The sequence below is a fragment of the Platalea leucorodia genome (genome assembly GCF_965183815.1).
Source record: "Platalea leucorodia genome assembly, chromosome: 1".
Classification (NCBI taxonomy): Eukaryota; Metazoa; Chordata; class Aves; order Pelecaniformes; family Threskiornithidae; genus Platalea; species Platalea leucorodia.
Window position 1 is genome coordinate 161,219,282 of NC_138823.1, and position 14,722 is coordinate 161,234,003.

Here is a 14,722-nt window from a genome sequence, read left to right on the forward strand (position 1 = left end):
CCTTTTTCTCTACAAGTAATCTACCTCAACAAGCCATTTATTTCCACTGCTGGGTCCTCAGGAGAAGAGTTCTGTTTGCTCGGAGTGGTTTTGGATCATGAGTTGAGCAGCCACCTATTAGTTTTCTGCAGCCAACGATTTCCCTGAAAAATGAAGCAAGCCTGAATCTGCTGCACGTACATACATACACACCAACTGTGAAGGATCAGGAGCACTGCAGGCAATCTCTAGTGAAAGATTCTGGCGTTTCAGGCAGGATGATGTTGATTAATTATCTTTTTATTGTGTGATATGTCCTTCTCTAGTACTGTCATTTGGAGTGGTGGGCTCTCTAGAGCAATTTGTAGAGTTTTTTTATGGTCCTTTAAGGTGCTTTAATAGGTTTCATTTGGTAGATTGACTTCTAATTCTAGCAATTGATCAGCTTGCCAAGGGAGGGGAAAACCAACATCTGAAAGCTGCCAGGTTTGGTGATTTGAGCTTCTTGCGGATGTTTTACAGTCCTAAAATTCTGATCCTTTTTGATAATTACATATATACCCACTGAGACATTAAAATTCAGAAATGTTTCATAAAACTCTGAATGAAAATTCAGGTATCTCAGATTCATTCTTTGACCTCTACAGATGCAGTAGTCCTCTTTACCTGCAGAATAATCTTGGCTCTCATTCTTACTATGAAACAGTTTTAATCAATATACTGAATTTTTGCTTCCTTGTTAGGTATTGGTGGATTTATGGTACGTCAGAGAAGTCGTACAGGGCAAGGGAAGACTAAAAGATCTCTCTCCAGGAAAGATTCTTCTGGATCTGTTTCTGAGCAGCTGCCTGGCAGAGATGAAGGTAAGTGCAGAAACTTGGTTTTAAATTTTTGTTCGTGCTTAATGCAATAAAAATAATGCAACTCATCAACATACAATTCTTTCCAGAGATGTGCTACAAAGGGAAAAGTTTTTTGTGTTTGTCATTATGTCTTTATTAATTCAACTGAAAATACTCATTCCTACGTACTTACAATTTCAGCAGAGGCCATGATTTACAAAGAAACTGAAACAATGAATTGCAGGCTATTGTGGGAGATAAATAGTGAGGATTATAAGGACTGCTGTATTGTCAGAGCTCTGTTTAGCCAAGCTTTGACCAGTAGAAGACAGAAAGAAGTGTAAGAAATGAGGTAGGTTTAGAGCAATCCTCTTTCTGATACACCTTCTTCCAGATGTAGTCCTGATCCAGAGGTGTCTTCTGGACCATCAGTTTTAATATTTACCAGTGTTCCATGTTCCACAAATGTGTCTGATATTTTTATGTATCTGTTTATGCTCTGGAAAATCCTATATTATTGAGTTCAACAATATACTATTGTTGCATGAAGAAATAATTCCTTCTTTAAACTGCATAGCTGAGAGTTTCATAAGCTGCTCTCGTGTTTTATGTTATGAAAGATGATTTTACAAAAAACATTCCATATTAATTTGTAATACAGGAAGATTTTCTAGACGTGTGTCGTATTGCCCCATCAGTTGTTGTCTTTTCTAGAGCTGCAGAACTCATACTCTGTTTGGTGTCTGTTCTCATAGCAAAGCCATTTTAATGCCTCTGACGCTGGTACTTGGTAGATTGGGCACCTAACAAGAAATCAGATTTTGTTTATGGGCCTTGTTCTCTTGCTTGCTATGTGTGGTTAGACTAAATTATTTCATCCATCTGCATTTGTTCACAGTATCTAATCTAGAAAGTATTGAGGTGTCATAAAGGCGAGATGTGGAATATGTTTAGTTCAGAGCCTGTTTCCCGTAAAGTCAGTAGGAGGAGGCAGCTGTTTCTGAAGGTTGGCTGATACCATCTCAGATGGAAGAGTCTGGCCTTTGATTTCTCCTGTTACTCTCTCCTGTCTGTTTAGCTATTGTTTTTTTTAACCTTTCTAGAGCCAGATCGGTCTCTTGCTATATATTTGTACAGCATGGTGGAGACCAGATCTTTACTACAGCATCCAGGCAGTATTAAAAACTCATAGTTAAATGTTGTCCTTGCTTGCATTTGTAGAACTACTTTATGGAGCCAACGAATGTTTCTTTTATCAGCGCAAGCCAGTATTCTACTTAGGTCCCCTCTTCAGATATAGTGCTTGCTTTCTCTTCAATTTTAGTGTTACAGCTATGTTTTTCTGCTTTGTAAATATTTCAGTATAGTATACTACATTGTTTTCGGTAGTGCTGAAAATTCTGCTTTAAAGTTTTTCATTTCTGTAGCATCTGCTCCTTTAAGTAAAAAAAAACCAAAATGGCTAAAAAGTTAATTCCCCATTCTGGGTAACAGTACAATACATATTGTTAAAAAGCAGTATTCTTAAACAAGTATTCTTCAGTTAAAAGTTTGAGCTTCTTTTTGTCTGCTCGGGCACAATTGCTGGTTAAGAAAAAAATAACTCAAAAAAATCTTTCTATGTTTTAAATCATTGTAGCTTGCTGAGAGCCTGCTCCTCAGCTGCCAGTACTCATCAGCCTTACCAAGTTTTTTGCTACTCTTGTCGTGTTCCACCCCCTTTCTCTGCAAAAGCTCACTGAAACAATGCAGAGGTCACCGTGTTGGTGAGCTTCATTCTACTCACTGTCCTCTGAATATGGTGCCAAGAGAAGACCACAGCACAAAGCATCGCTGATTTTACTGCCACAATAATATAGTTTCTTAAATAACTTCCCAGGGTCATTAACTTCATGTAATTAGCTTTGGCAAGACAGAAGTAGCAGGACTTTAAAAGTTCTGCTTTTACCTGCGGTGTTTTCCCTGCTCTGTTGAAAAAAAATACTGAATGATTGATGAGCACTGCGTGCTTTTGTGTTTATTAGAAGAAACAGTGCCACTTTGGAATATGACAGCTGAATAAATGTGTAATTTTTCTTGAAGGGCTTCTTTATAGATTTCTTTTTCGAGCCTGTTCATTATTCATGTGACAGTCTTTTCTCGGATTTAAAAAAAAAGTTTTTTACTTTTAATTTGAGAAAAATTAGTGTATAAAATGAAAGGTGATTAATGCGTAACTCAACATTGATGATTTTGGAGATACTACTTCAGTGGAATTATCTTTCCAATATCTGGTTGAATGGCACCTATAATTTCTCTCAAATTACCAAATTCTTAGGTGGCTTGGAGATACAGAAGTTAGAGGTCTGTGTTCAGCCAGTGAGGTACAACAACGTAGTGCCGGGACTGGTATCACATATGGCGTTTCTTACTGCCAGAGCCCGGATGATCAGGTGGCAGTTCACAGCTGGCTAGGTAAAAGCCACCTTTAGAATACATCTAGCATGATATTCGGTAAACCCAGATAGGTAATAAGATACATTAGGTATGCTGCCACTGTACCTTTAGAGCAAGATACTGAGTATTTTATTTATTTGTACCTGAATGTTACTTTTTAGGTTGGACAGAACAGCTGCCAGACACTCCAGTTGAGGAGTCTACCCCAGCTTCTGAAAGTACTGAGAAAATAAAAAAGCGTTACAGAAAAAAGAAAAACAAACTTGAAGAAACCTTTCCTGCCTACTTGCAGGTAAAGCTATTGGTATACTTCTTGTGTAAATACATTTAAAAACCTAACCTTTATGTGTCTTGATTCATAGTTCATTTAAACCATTAACGTTTCTTTTCAGATTCCCATTTTATCATTCAAATGAAATTTGAATGTTTTCTGTAAAGAACATTCATAAGTTTGTACAGAAAGGTGTATATTATGTTAAATCTCCAGTCCTCTGGTGTTATTTCTCAATGTATGGATCTCTACTTGTTCTGGGAGGGGGAGGAGGGGGGGAAAAGAAGCCTTTCTTTTCTCTCTGAACTGACACATGATGTTTTCAGCATTGAACTCTGTAGGATGTCTTAGCCTGATCATGCAGTTTCCTCAAGATACTTCTTTTCAGAGGATTATAGAACATGATTTTATAGGAGAAACTTGTTTTCTATAGTTTTGTGGTTTTTATATTCCCTGCATCTCCCTACCACAATAATCTCTGCTCTTTCCCCCCCATTAATTCTGTGATGTCCCCAGCAGGTAAGACGTAGCACTCATGGATAACTACTAGCATGTTAATAGTGATTGAGCAACTTACCTACCTTCAACTGGTTTATAAACTGACTGGTTTTATATGTCTCTCACTGAGAACAATATTTGGCTCAGTCTTCTCAGCCACCTTTTTCATGAAAACTTTATTATCTTGTAGATGTTCACCAAACTTCGTGACACAGACAATATTGGGATTGAAAGCAAGGAACTGACAGAGAGGAAGAACAATCTCTGTCTAAAAATAATTTGTATTTCATAAGTGGGGAAGTGAGTTGAAAAGAAAATACTTAAGCAACATTTCCTTTGAATTAATAAGGATAAATATTTTTTTCTTAATGCACATTTTACTCCTGTAAAACAGAATATTTCATAGATTTTTCTTTTGCTCATGTTGGAATAACTGATGCTGAAAAATCTATCCTTAGCTTTATTTTTAGCAGTTGTATCCTAAATGAAGTTTTTAAAGACTACATGAAAACAGATAAAGTTCTTATATAATGAATAAAAATTGGCTTGAAAATTTGATAGGTTGTTGTCAAATTACTGAGTACTCAGGCTTAGATGAGTGATAGCTGTTATATAACATTTTAAAAGATACTAATATAAGTTAAACAGCTTTAGGTGTTCTGTTACTGCAGTTTGATGTTAGGATGATTCTGTGCGAAGTGAAATGCAGTCTGTGGTCGTTCTAGAATTTGGAGCACAGTGCAGTTGCGTGTTTTTCATAAACTTGTGTGGCCTTGATCAAGTTGCTCAGTAGTATTCCCCTTCTTCAGCTCTCCTTTTTGCGTGAGGAGAAATATTTTAAATACTGAAAAACTTGTGATATTCATTAACACTGTATTGGTACGCTGTCCGTGCCACATATACGTAAGAAGACTATATTTTTTCTATGTAATTTAAGGTTTGACTTTAATCATAAAATATTAATAATGCGGCTACCTCAGGTAAGTTGTATCCACACCTCATAGCCTGGAAGAGATACTGCCATACTGGAAGGCGTGTGAGACTGAGACTATATTTTTATATTTCTAGTACTCATTGGCTTTTAATTTTAACTTTGCTGTTTACCCAACTTTTTCGATAGATACAGTATTCTTCCTACATTGAATCATTTTGTCTTCTTTGCAGGAAGCTTTCTTTGGGAAAGACCTACTAGATACCAGTAGACAAAACAAGATGAGCCTAGATAATTTACCTGAAGAATCACTTCCACTCTCATGTAAAACGAATCTGACCACCAATTTCCTGGATCCTTCATCTGACCCCCTCCTTAGCTCAACCTCCGCACCAGCTCAGGCAAAACTGGGACCTCAAGGTATACAAAGCTAAAGTTAGTGATAATTCAGTAGTTTGATTTTGTTGTTGCAACTGGGGCTTTTCCACTCTCTTTTCCGCTTTTCTCACAATGTTTATCTGATGTATTTTTCAACCTTCTGTATATTAACTGTCCTTGTGAGGTTAAGTTACATTGATAAACAGTGATACCCAGCTCCAGGGCTTCAGGTTTTTCAGAAAGATCAGTGGATGGCACAACAATTGGCAAATCTGAAACTCCTTGACTGTAACATCCATGTCTATAAAATCCATGAAAATGAATTTTGTGTAAGAATAAGCATACAGATCCTTTATGGAAGAAGACAAAAATAATCTAATTAAAATACATTTTTAGTAGTCTAATGAATATTAGTTGGATGAATATCGTCCAACTTTTATTTTCTTTAATGTTTTAGATTATTTTAGGTTGCCAGTCTCCTCGGAATTTTTGGTTCACCATGTCCTTTCTGAACATGAGTGCCCTTTCCAGGTACAGTTTGTAGCCCCTAGGCAATCTTCTGCTTTTGCTATTGCAAAACCTTACTGAAATTACTGCTGAGAGTTTTGCAAATTAGCCAGAGACTTGTAAAGTGCTGCTGAAAGGGCAGATTCACACAAAGGAGCAATTAGAAACAAAAACCTTACTGTCCCCTCCAAACTATTTTCTTCTCTGTGTAGTTTCTTTCTTTCTTTCTTTGTTTCTTTCTTTGTAGTATGTGCTGTTAGCTAGAAGTGTCTTACCATTCCGTATTTTTAAACTGTTACTATTTCTTGCCTATATTACTTAATTTGTGGCTTGTGTTTCAGCTCGTCCTCACAAATTTTTCCATCTAAAAATGTTTACGCGCATTGATATAGTTTCCCGTGCCCAGAGAGTCATTTGAAGAGAGGTCGCTTATTTGTGATTGTTACTCGGTGAAAATTTGCTAGATGAAAAGCAAAAGTCTACATTATAATTAAACATTGATTGTTGTTAGACAGTTGAAATTGTGAGTAATGGAGAACGCAAACGTTAACTTTCCCAAAGGGGAAACCGCTGCAAATGGAGTGTTTCAAGGTCTGTATTTCATGGGTTCCAACACTACAAGAAAATATGCTCACGTAGAGTCTTTTTCACCTCAGCATTCTTCTGAAGCCAGAGAAAAACAGATTCAGAAGTCTTTGCTGGCCTATCCGACTGCAAGATTGAAGTCATTAATATTAATTTATTATGGTATTACAAGGTTTTAGAAATTCATGAATTTGATGTTAATGTTCTATTTTTCCAAAGTTTGAAAGGAATTTTTAAGAAAACTATTCTTTACAAATAAGCAAAATTGTAAAAATTCGTCATTTCCTCTTCTTTTTATTCAGAACTAAATCACAATGAGGTGGTTATTAATAAATAAATCACTAGCAACCGTTTTAGTGGATAACCTAGTGTCTTTCCATTTTACATACGAGAGACTCAAAGGACAGTGCTTTCTGGCTGTAGGAATGTTCTCAACAATTGTCTCTCAACTGTTCAGATTTCCAGCCAAAATTGTGTCCAGACGGAGCTGTTTGTTGTAGTTGGAGCACCAGTGGGTGAAGTCATCTGCCAGTATTGATCAGTTCCAGTGCAATTTTTCTTAACTCTTTCACTGTGGCTCTGTGGGAGACAGTTATTTCCCCAGTAGCATCCGCACGGGTGAGAGCGCCGGATGCGTTTTGAGTGGTGGAGCCCCTGGTAAATTGGCGAACTGCTGAGGTAGCGACAGTCACATCGTCCCTTCCAGCTGGTATTGCAGAGGAGCTGGAGGTGAGAACAGCGTCCCAGAGCACCGGTGATATTTTTGCCATTTCGATACAGACCTGGCTTTGGAGCAGGAACAACATGAACTGCTTTATTCACGGCACTGGGAGGCTGTGGGACCATATTGTTACCGACTGCGTTATTTTCCTACAGTGCCATTTCTCACAAGGATTGCTGACTCCTGTGAGAGCCCTTGCTGAACTGGGTAGGTCTTTTCCACAAGGAAGATGTTCTTCTCTTGGAAACTCCACTTGTTTTATCCCAGGATTAGGGGTTAGATATACTTGTTCGTCTTCCAAGGAGCTCTCAAGCATCTAAAGCGGACGTTATTCTATCTGCTTTGCTTTTCAACATGTGCATAGGGCTGCTAGGGCGTCGAACAGTGATTTTGCAACAATCTGCTCGTGAACTGACAGCGCATTTCAGTGACAGGTTCTGTGACTGTTGATTCTTAGAGCTTGGTTAAGGGTAGCTGAAGCTTTTGCTAGACAAGATTGCAGTAGTGATGGGGATTGGCAGAGCCGGCCAGAAGAGGGTTTTTGGAGTCCTTTGTTTACTGCTAATTTCTAGTAACTGTGACTGAAGTGAGCTTTAGGCTCCCAGTCCTGATTTCTGTCTGGCAAAGAGGTTGCAGTTTTTGTTTTCGGTTACAAGACTCGCTTTTCCTGTGGTTTTGTAACATGCGTGGCACACTACGCAGTGTATTCTGCATGGGGTCAACCCTTAACATCATTTCCAAGACAGCGCTAGAGCAGAGTGCGAAGGGTTGCTCGCTGGGAACACAGAGCACCAGATCTCCAGGGTCTCCCCGGCTGTTCATGGGTAAGGCTAAAGGTGGTGATGGGGATCTGTTGCATCCTGAGCGGTCTGAGGACTGTCTGCATCTCTCTTGAGTTTCTTGACCTGGGTGTCTCTGATAAAAAAGAGGCCACGTGGCGAGGTGCGTTCTGTGAAGGCTCTGGCAACGTGATTGTTCCTTTAGTTTGAAATAGCTTAAATTCAGTGTGTTTTTTCTAGGGATGCTGAAAATGTCATCTGTTTAGGTAGGGTCTCCTAGCCAAAACGAGAGGAGTTGTTTGAATCTCGGTGCAACTGACTCAAGTGCTGCTGGTACATTTTATAACTAGAGACGTTATTGCATGATTAAACATCTTCGGGTGGCTGCAGCCTTGGGAGAGGCGTTTTTATTCTTTTAGAACTACATAAATAAATAAAAGTAAATGCATTGGAGGAATCAGGATCACAAGATAGCAGTAGAACTGTGCTCTCTTAGAGATCCAGCATTACAAGCAAATTATTTTCCTTTTGGCTTTGTCTTAGTTTTCATCTCCATTCTGAAAGAGTCAAATTAATGAGCAGTATTGAGCTGTTTGTTTGGCAGCAGATGTCAACCAGCTATTGATTCTGATCTGAAGCAGCTGACTAAAGTGATTTAGTTGTTTCCAAGATAATATTTAGCACACATGGAATTAAAATGAGGAAAAAAACAGAAGAAAAATGTAAAAATATGCTTTAGATTAGATGTCTTATATGAGACTTAGGATCATAGAGTCTAGCCCTCTGTTATCACTAACACTCAGCCTTTTTATAGACTTTAAAGACTTTATATAGTCTTTTTATAGACTTACAGACTTTCAAAAAGCTCCATTTTGAAAGCAGGTAGCTTTTTTCCAACCTATTAATCTCATCAGAAGGCCATTACAGAATCTGATTGCCTTAATAGTTAGGAGCCCTCTAATTTGAAGCCTGAATTTATTCACAGCCAGTTTGTAGCTATGGGTGGTAAACAGTTGTATCTTTCCACCTGAGCTCTTTCTAGCCTCTTATTCAATATATTTATATTCAAAATAGAGGTTGAATTTTTATGGACTGTTCCCAAGCACACATTACTAAGGGCTGTGGAGAAAAACACCATAACATAAAATACTACAGAAGAGTTAAAGGCTGCTAATACAATCTTGGTGCTTCCTTCATAAGGGCTTTTTTCTCCCTGATACTTAACCTGCCTACAAGTAGGAATTCAGGAAGGTTAAAGAACAGCTAAAGTCAGTCCTTTGCCTACCAGCCAGCTGAAGTCATTAACATCACCTTGCAAGGCCTGGTGTTAGTTACTTACTTGAATAATTGGTATTAGACCAAATTGCCAGAAGGAAAACAAGTATCTCAAAATAAAAAAAAAAAAAAAAAAAAACAAACCACAAAACCACCGACCCAAAGCCCAGCAACTAGGTTCTGTCTAAAACCTTACATTTCATAGTACTTTTTATCAGGTACACAAAATAACTGTACCCCCAAAGTGATGTGGTTTTGAGGCACTTTTTAATACTTCTCCTGATATCAATAGGAGCCGAATTCTTTATGTACATGTAAATGGACTGGTCTGCACTGGCACATTGATCCACCCAGTTGAGTGGCAAACTTAAAAAATTATTTAATTGGGATGGTATCATCTTTTCTGCATTACAAAGCATGAAAATAAAGAATAAAAATAGTTAAGTGAAGAAGAATCATTTTCATTTTGACCTTCAGTAATGGTAGAAGGGAAAAGGGTTGTCTCTGAAAAGCAGCAGAAGGAACATTTTAAATCACTGTAAAATTTAGCAGCTTGGAAAGTAGCCTCATGATATAAGTAAATTCTTGGCACCAGGCCTCTGAATTAAGCTAGAAATACTTTCCTGGGGCAGTTGGGTTGTAACGGTGGGAAAGATAACCTGTGTGTCTATGAAATATGTTTGCTCTCTGACTTTCTGGTCCCTCTTCAACCTGCCCGTATTTGTTTTCCGCATTGTACATTGCATGTTTTGTATTAATCCCTTCTCTCTGTTTAATTTTATGTGCATTTGCATATTTTACCATCTTTTCATGATTCATTGGTCTTGCAATGGTTGCTGGTGTAGTCATGATAGTCTGCAGTTTTTCTGAAAAATATTTTTCTCAACTTATGTTTATTTGTCAAACAATTTTCTTCAAGCGTTGCACATCTGTAATAATCCTAAAAAACTAGTTAATAAAACCAGATGGGCCATTTGGAGTTGTTTAATGAATTGGATGTCAAGAAGATAATCATATCCAGAATTTATTAGTTAATGTTAAATAATTTATTGCTAGGACCAGGCCAGTTTTTCCTAGACAACAAACAAACATGACATTTCTACCTCTGGCTGTTCTCACGTCTTCAGGATTTCTTCTGATATTAAAAATAGCATCTCCAATTTCGATTTTCTTAGTACTGGTTCTTACTCTTTCGAAAGTTTTACTTCCCTGTCAGGGTGTAGTAACTGGTCGCTCCATAGTCTTAAGAAAGATAGTGGTGGTAAAAGAAGTAACCGATCACTTTCTCAGCACCCTCCCCACCCCCAAATATTCCCTGTTGATTTGCTGTGAGCTGTGTCCTTTATAAAACCTATTTGTTGACTTTTAAATTCATAGGCCTTTGTGTCTTAGAGGTTGCAACGTCTCACTAGGTCGTGGTTTTTTTTCCCCTAAAACCATCCAGTCTTTCTTCCACATGACTGAGTATTACCACTTTTACTCTATCGGCAAAAATACTAACCAACGTAATCATGTGAAGATGGCTACGGTGCTGGCTGGGAGGGGATGCTGGTCAGCACAGTCTCTCACCCCAGAGTGACTTGCAGTACATAACACGCTATAGAAGGCCCTTACAGACTGGTAAATCTGTGTGTGAGTTCATAGCTCAAGCTATAGTACATCACCAGAGTCATGTATAAATGCCACGACCGGTTGATTTTATTTATTGCATCTTACGGGTTGATTTTATTTATTGCATCTTACACAGGTAGCACCGACGATCCTTTAGCCGATCTTTCTGAGGTCTTAAATACTGATGATGATATTCTTGGAATACTTTCTGATGATTTGGTAAAGTCTGGAGATCATTCGGGTACGTATGTTTATAAGGTCTCGACGGTCTTTGTTTTCTTTTTTTCTCTTTATTGTAGATGTATTTGTTGTATTGCATCTTTAGGTTATGCTCTAGGTGATTTCAGATACAATTTTCGTATCTTAAAAATACCTTGGTTTGAGATGATTTTGTTGTCTTCTACCAAAAAAAAAAAAATCCCCAACCCTTTTCAACATTTTGTTTTACTTGGCTCTTTGCTTCGCTGCTTTAAGAGAGAATAAAATGTAGCTGCCGTTGTCTGTCATACCTGCGTAGCTTTTTTCAGCATGCAGCTTTTTCTTTACTTTTTTTTGTTTTCGTGTTATAATCATCCATTTTATCTGGTTTGGGTCCTGTAGGTCTTGATTTATGCACTTTCCAGGTTGAGAACTCACCCTCCCCATTTGGTAAGAAACTAAACAATGGATGATCCATGGTTAGAAGTAGTCATCTTTCCTAGTGGTTTTAGCTGAAAGAACTGCATGTGTAGAAACTAGTACTCCTTTACTGTGTCACTAATTCATGCTTTCATTTTCCACTCTTTCTATGGTGTTTGAGTCTAACACAACCTATAAACTCTGCACTCCGCATTTAAAAGTACTGCATAAAGTTTTGCTTACAGCTTTTAAAAACCTTCCTGAGTTTTTGTGTTTCATGATACAAAACCATGCATTTTCTTGCTGTCACTGTTAATTTTAATATTACTTCTAGTAGTAGTGTGTAGTTTTTATCATAGTGGTATCTTCTGTAAATTAAAAGCATTTTAACAATGTGTATATATTAAAGCATGAATAAAGCAGTCAGCATCAGGTCTTTTTGTTTCCACTGGATGAAGATTCATCACTTTATGTAAAACACAGGTTGACAATAAGTAGAATGGCACGTTTCATTATTTTAAATTTGTTTTTATTTGGTATCTAGTACAGAAATATATTTGAAATACTGAAGTGCTGAGAGATTTCTTGACTTGTAAAGGATGTTAGGAAATTTGTTTTTCAACAACAAGTTATGTTGTCTCAGTACCAACAAATCACTTTGTCTGACGTAACGCAGAATCTTCAGTAGTTGTTTTTGAAACAGAAACTGCTATAACTTGCTTGATATTGACTACACTTCAGCAGCACTTCAGTAGATATTTAATGTGATGTTATAAGAACATATGGGGTGAAACTTAAGGTACATGAGGATGAACCATATTGACTACTGGTGTGATTGTTTTTAAAACGTGAAAAATAGTTGTAGTGCAACCCATATACTGAAAACTATACACTGGAAAACATGCTGTACCTAAACTCAGTAGTCTTATTTCAACAAAAATTTCCCATTCTTCCAGTTGCATTCTAGTCAATTAACGTTCCTCAAACAATACAGGAAACTGGAGGTAAATAGTGGGCGGTTTTGTTTACTTTTTCTAATCGATGTCTTATTTTGCCTTACCCTGCAAATCTTAGAAAGTCTTGGTTTAGTTGATAGCTCAGCTCTAGAGGAAAAAAAAGTTTTATGCTCTTTATTCTGTACCAATAAATTTTACTATTTATGTTTAACTTAATATTCTTTCTTCCTTCAGCTGGATTGGATATTGGTCCCATCTCTGATGATCCTTCTTCTCTGCCTCAGCCGAATGTCAACCAGAGTTCACGGCCGTTGAGTGAAGAACAGTTGGATGGAATCCTGAGTCCAGAACTAGACAAAATGGTCACAGACGGTAATTTTTTTGTCCTTGATCTTGGTCTGATAGAAAACTTCAGTAGAAATCTTCTCTTTTTTTCTCAAATTACTATCTGTGTATTGCAACATACCTACTTGGACTTGGTTGCAGAATAAATTTTATTGCATCTGTTGATGATCACTCATTCTGTGTTGTCTCTGCTTTTTCCAGGTGCTATTCTTGGCAAATTGTACAAAATCCCAGGTACATGCTCTAGTCTTTGTTGTCTTTTATAAAATATAGTGTATAAACAATGCCAGCCAACTCATGCACAGTGTTTTTGCAGAGCTAGGAGGAAAGGACGTTGAAGATTTGTTCACAGCTGTATTAAGTCCAGCAACCACACAGCCAGCTCCTTTGCCACAGCCTCCACCTCCACCACAACTTATGTCTTTGCACAGTCAAGGTGTGTTCCTTTGTTACTTTTAAAAACAGCAGCCTGGTCAGGGGAGTTCTTTTAAATAAATGTGAAAGTAGGACACACCTTACTTTCTGCTACTGTTAATTTATGAAATACTATTCTAAAACTGTTCTGAAGGGAGTATGTGATTAACATGTACGTAAATATTGCTAATAGAAAGAGACAGTTATTTTAGAGTTTTCTGACAGATTGGTGCTTTTATTTTAGCTGACACTTGCATATTTTTTAAATTTGTCTGTGATAAAGCATGTGTTCTCTTCTGACTTCACTCTTTAACTACTTTTGAGTACCTCCTCAAGGGTAAGGAAAGAGTTTCTATAAAAGTGATTTACTGCATCTTAATCTCCTTTAAGAATTCAGTTTAACATATTAACTAGTCCTATCCAAATAATAGAGAGAAGGCTAAGTACTTTTGAAACGTATCTGGGAGATTTTAATTTATTTTGTTTGTTACTGCTAAAATTATCATGAGTTGATACAGCATGTTCTTGCTCTTACATTGAAAGCAAGGGGCAGATTGATTTTATTTTTTTATTTTATTTATTTTGCCAGTACAGCATATTTTTTTTTTAGCAGTATGTATGAGCATAATTAAATGCACTCTTTTCTCATCAGACATCACCTCTAGTGGATTTTTGCCTGAGCTCATGTAAAGAGTGCCCATTCTGTTACACTGGTACTACAAAAAGTAGTATGCAAATTGATTTCACCAGTGAATTAATCATAAGAAGAAAAATAATTGGTTTCCTAGTTGGATGAATTTCCATAAAAAGGAAAGGCTTCAAAAAGTCTTAGAAAGGAGAGAGTTTAAAGCAAATAATGAAGTGATTTAAAGCAAAAGGTAATATAGATATCATTGCCTGTTTCCCAGTTACTTGAGTACTTGGAGATAACTTCAGCATTTGAGCTCTGTAAGATTGTTTAACTTCTCCCTGTGGGAACTGCCACAATTACAAAGTTTTAGATTTATAATTCGGTTCAGTTATGGTGTAATGATCCACATGTTTCTGTGAGATAAATGCTTCAGTAATTGGGGAAGCTTGCATCAAGTTTCAGCAATTTCAAATAAAATTAGTGCTCTCGTCTCATAAAGATGTGGTCCTGCATTGCAAACCAGAGGCCTGGCTCTCCATCCCGTTTGTTTGCCAGGTCTTCACAGTTACCGTGTACTGTCTATTTAGCAGCTGTAATAAAGCACGTTCTCTTGAAGATTGAGTTGCTTTCACACAAACTATACTTCCTGCATAGTGTATGTAACCTATCGATCAGAAAACAATCTCCTAAAGCAGGAGAGAATGATACAGTGTCATCCTACAGGTGCATCTAATTCCTGTGCTACTTCTACGCTTTTAAGAAAATACTGGGACAACAGTTACAATCGCACTTAAATGACAGGGATTCAAAGGCCAGCGTTAATTCTATGTAGGAACATCTGCAAAGACCATCTGCTGAAATGAATCTGCCTGTGCCACATTTGCCTAATATTGTAATCAAATAAATAAAATTCTCTGTCTTTGTACTGCTAGGCTGGACCTTTAA

General features: G+C 37.3%; 1 protein-coding gene across 17 annotated transcripts in view; it reads left to right on the forward strand.

Moving 5' to 3' along the window:
* The window catches only part of KMT2C (lysine methyltransferase 2C), a 200,306-nt gene that overhangs the window by 147,156 nt on the left and 38,428 nt on the right, over positions 1-14,722 (forward strand). For 15 of the 17 annotated variants that reach the window (XM_082316239.1, XM_082316255.1, XM_082316248.1 and 12 more), the window contains 8 exons: positions 723-842; positions 3,419-3,549; positions 5,191-5,377; positions 10,950-11,054; positions 11,414-11,461; positions 12,622-12,759; positions 12,934-12,966; positions 13,049-13,168. In XM_082316239.1, coding sequence (XP_082172365.1) covers positions 723-842; positions 3,419-3,549; positions 5,191-5,377; positions 10,950-11,054; positions 11,414-11,461; positions 12,622-12,759; positions 12,934-12,966; positions 13,049-13,168 — 882 coding nt within the window. The remainder of the gene's footprint in view (positions 1-722; positions 843-3,418; positions 3,550-5,190; positions 5,378-10,949; positions 11,055-11,413; positions 11,462-12,621; positions 12,760-12,933; positions 12,967-13,048; positions 13,169-14,722) is intronic. The other 2 variants (XM_082316241.1, XM_082316247.1) reach the window with 1 other exon arrangement.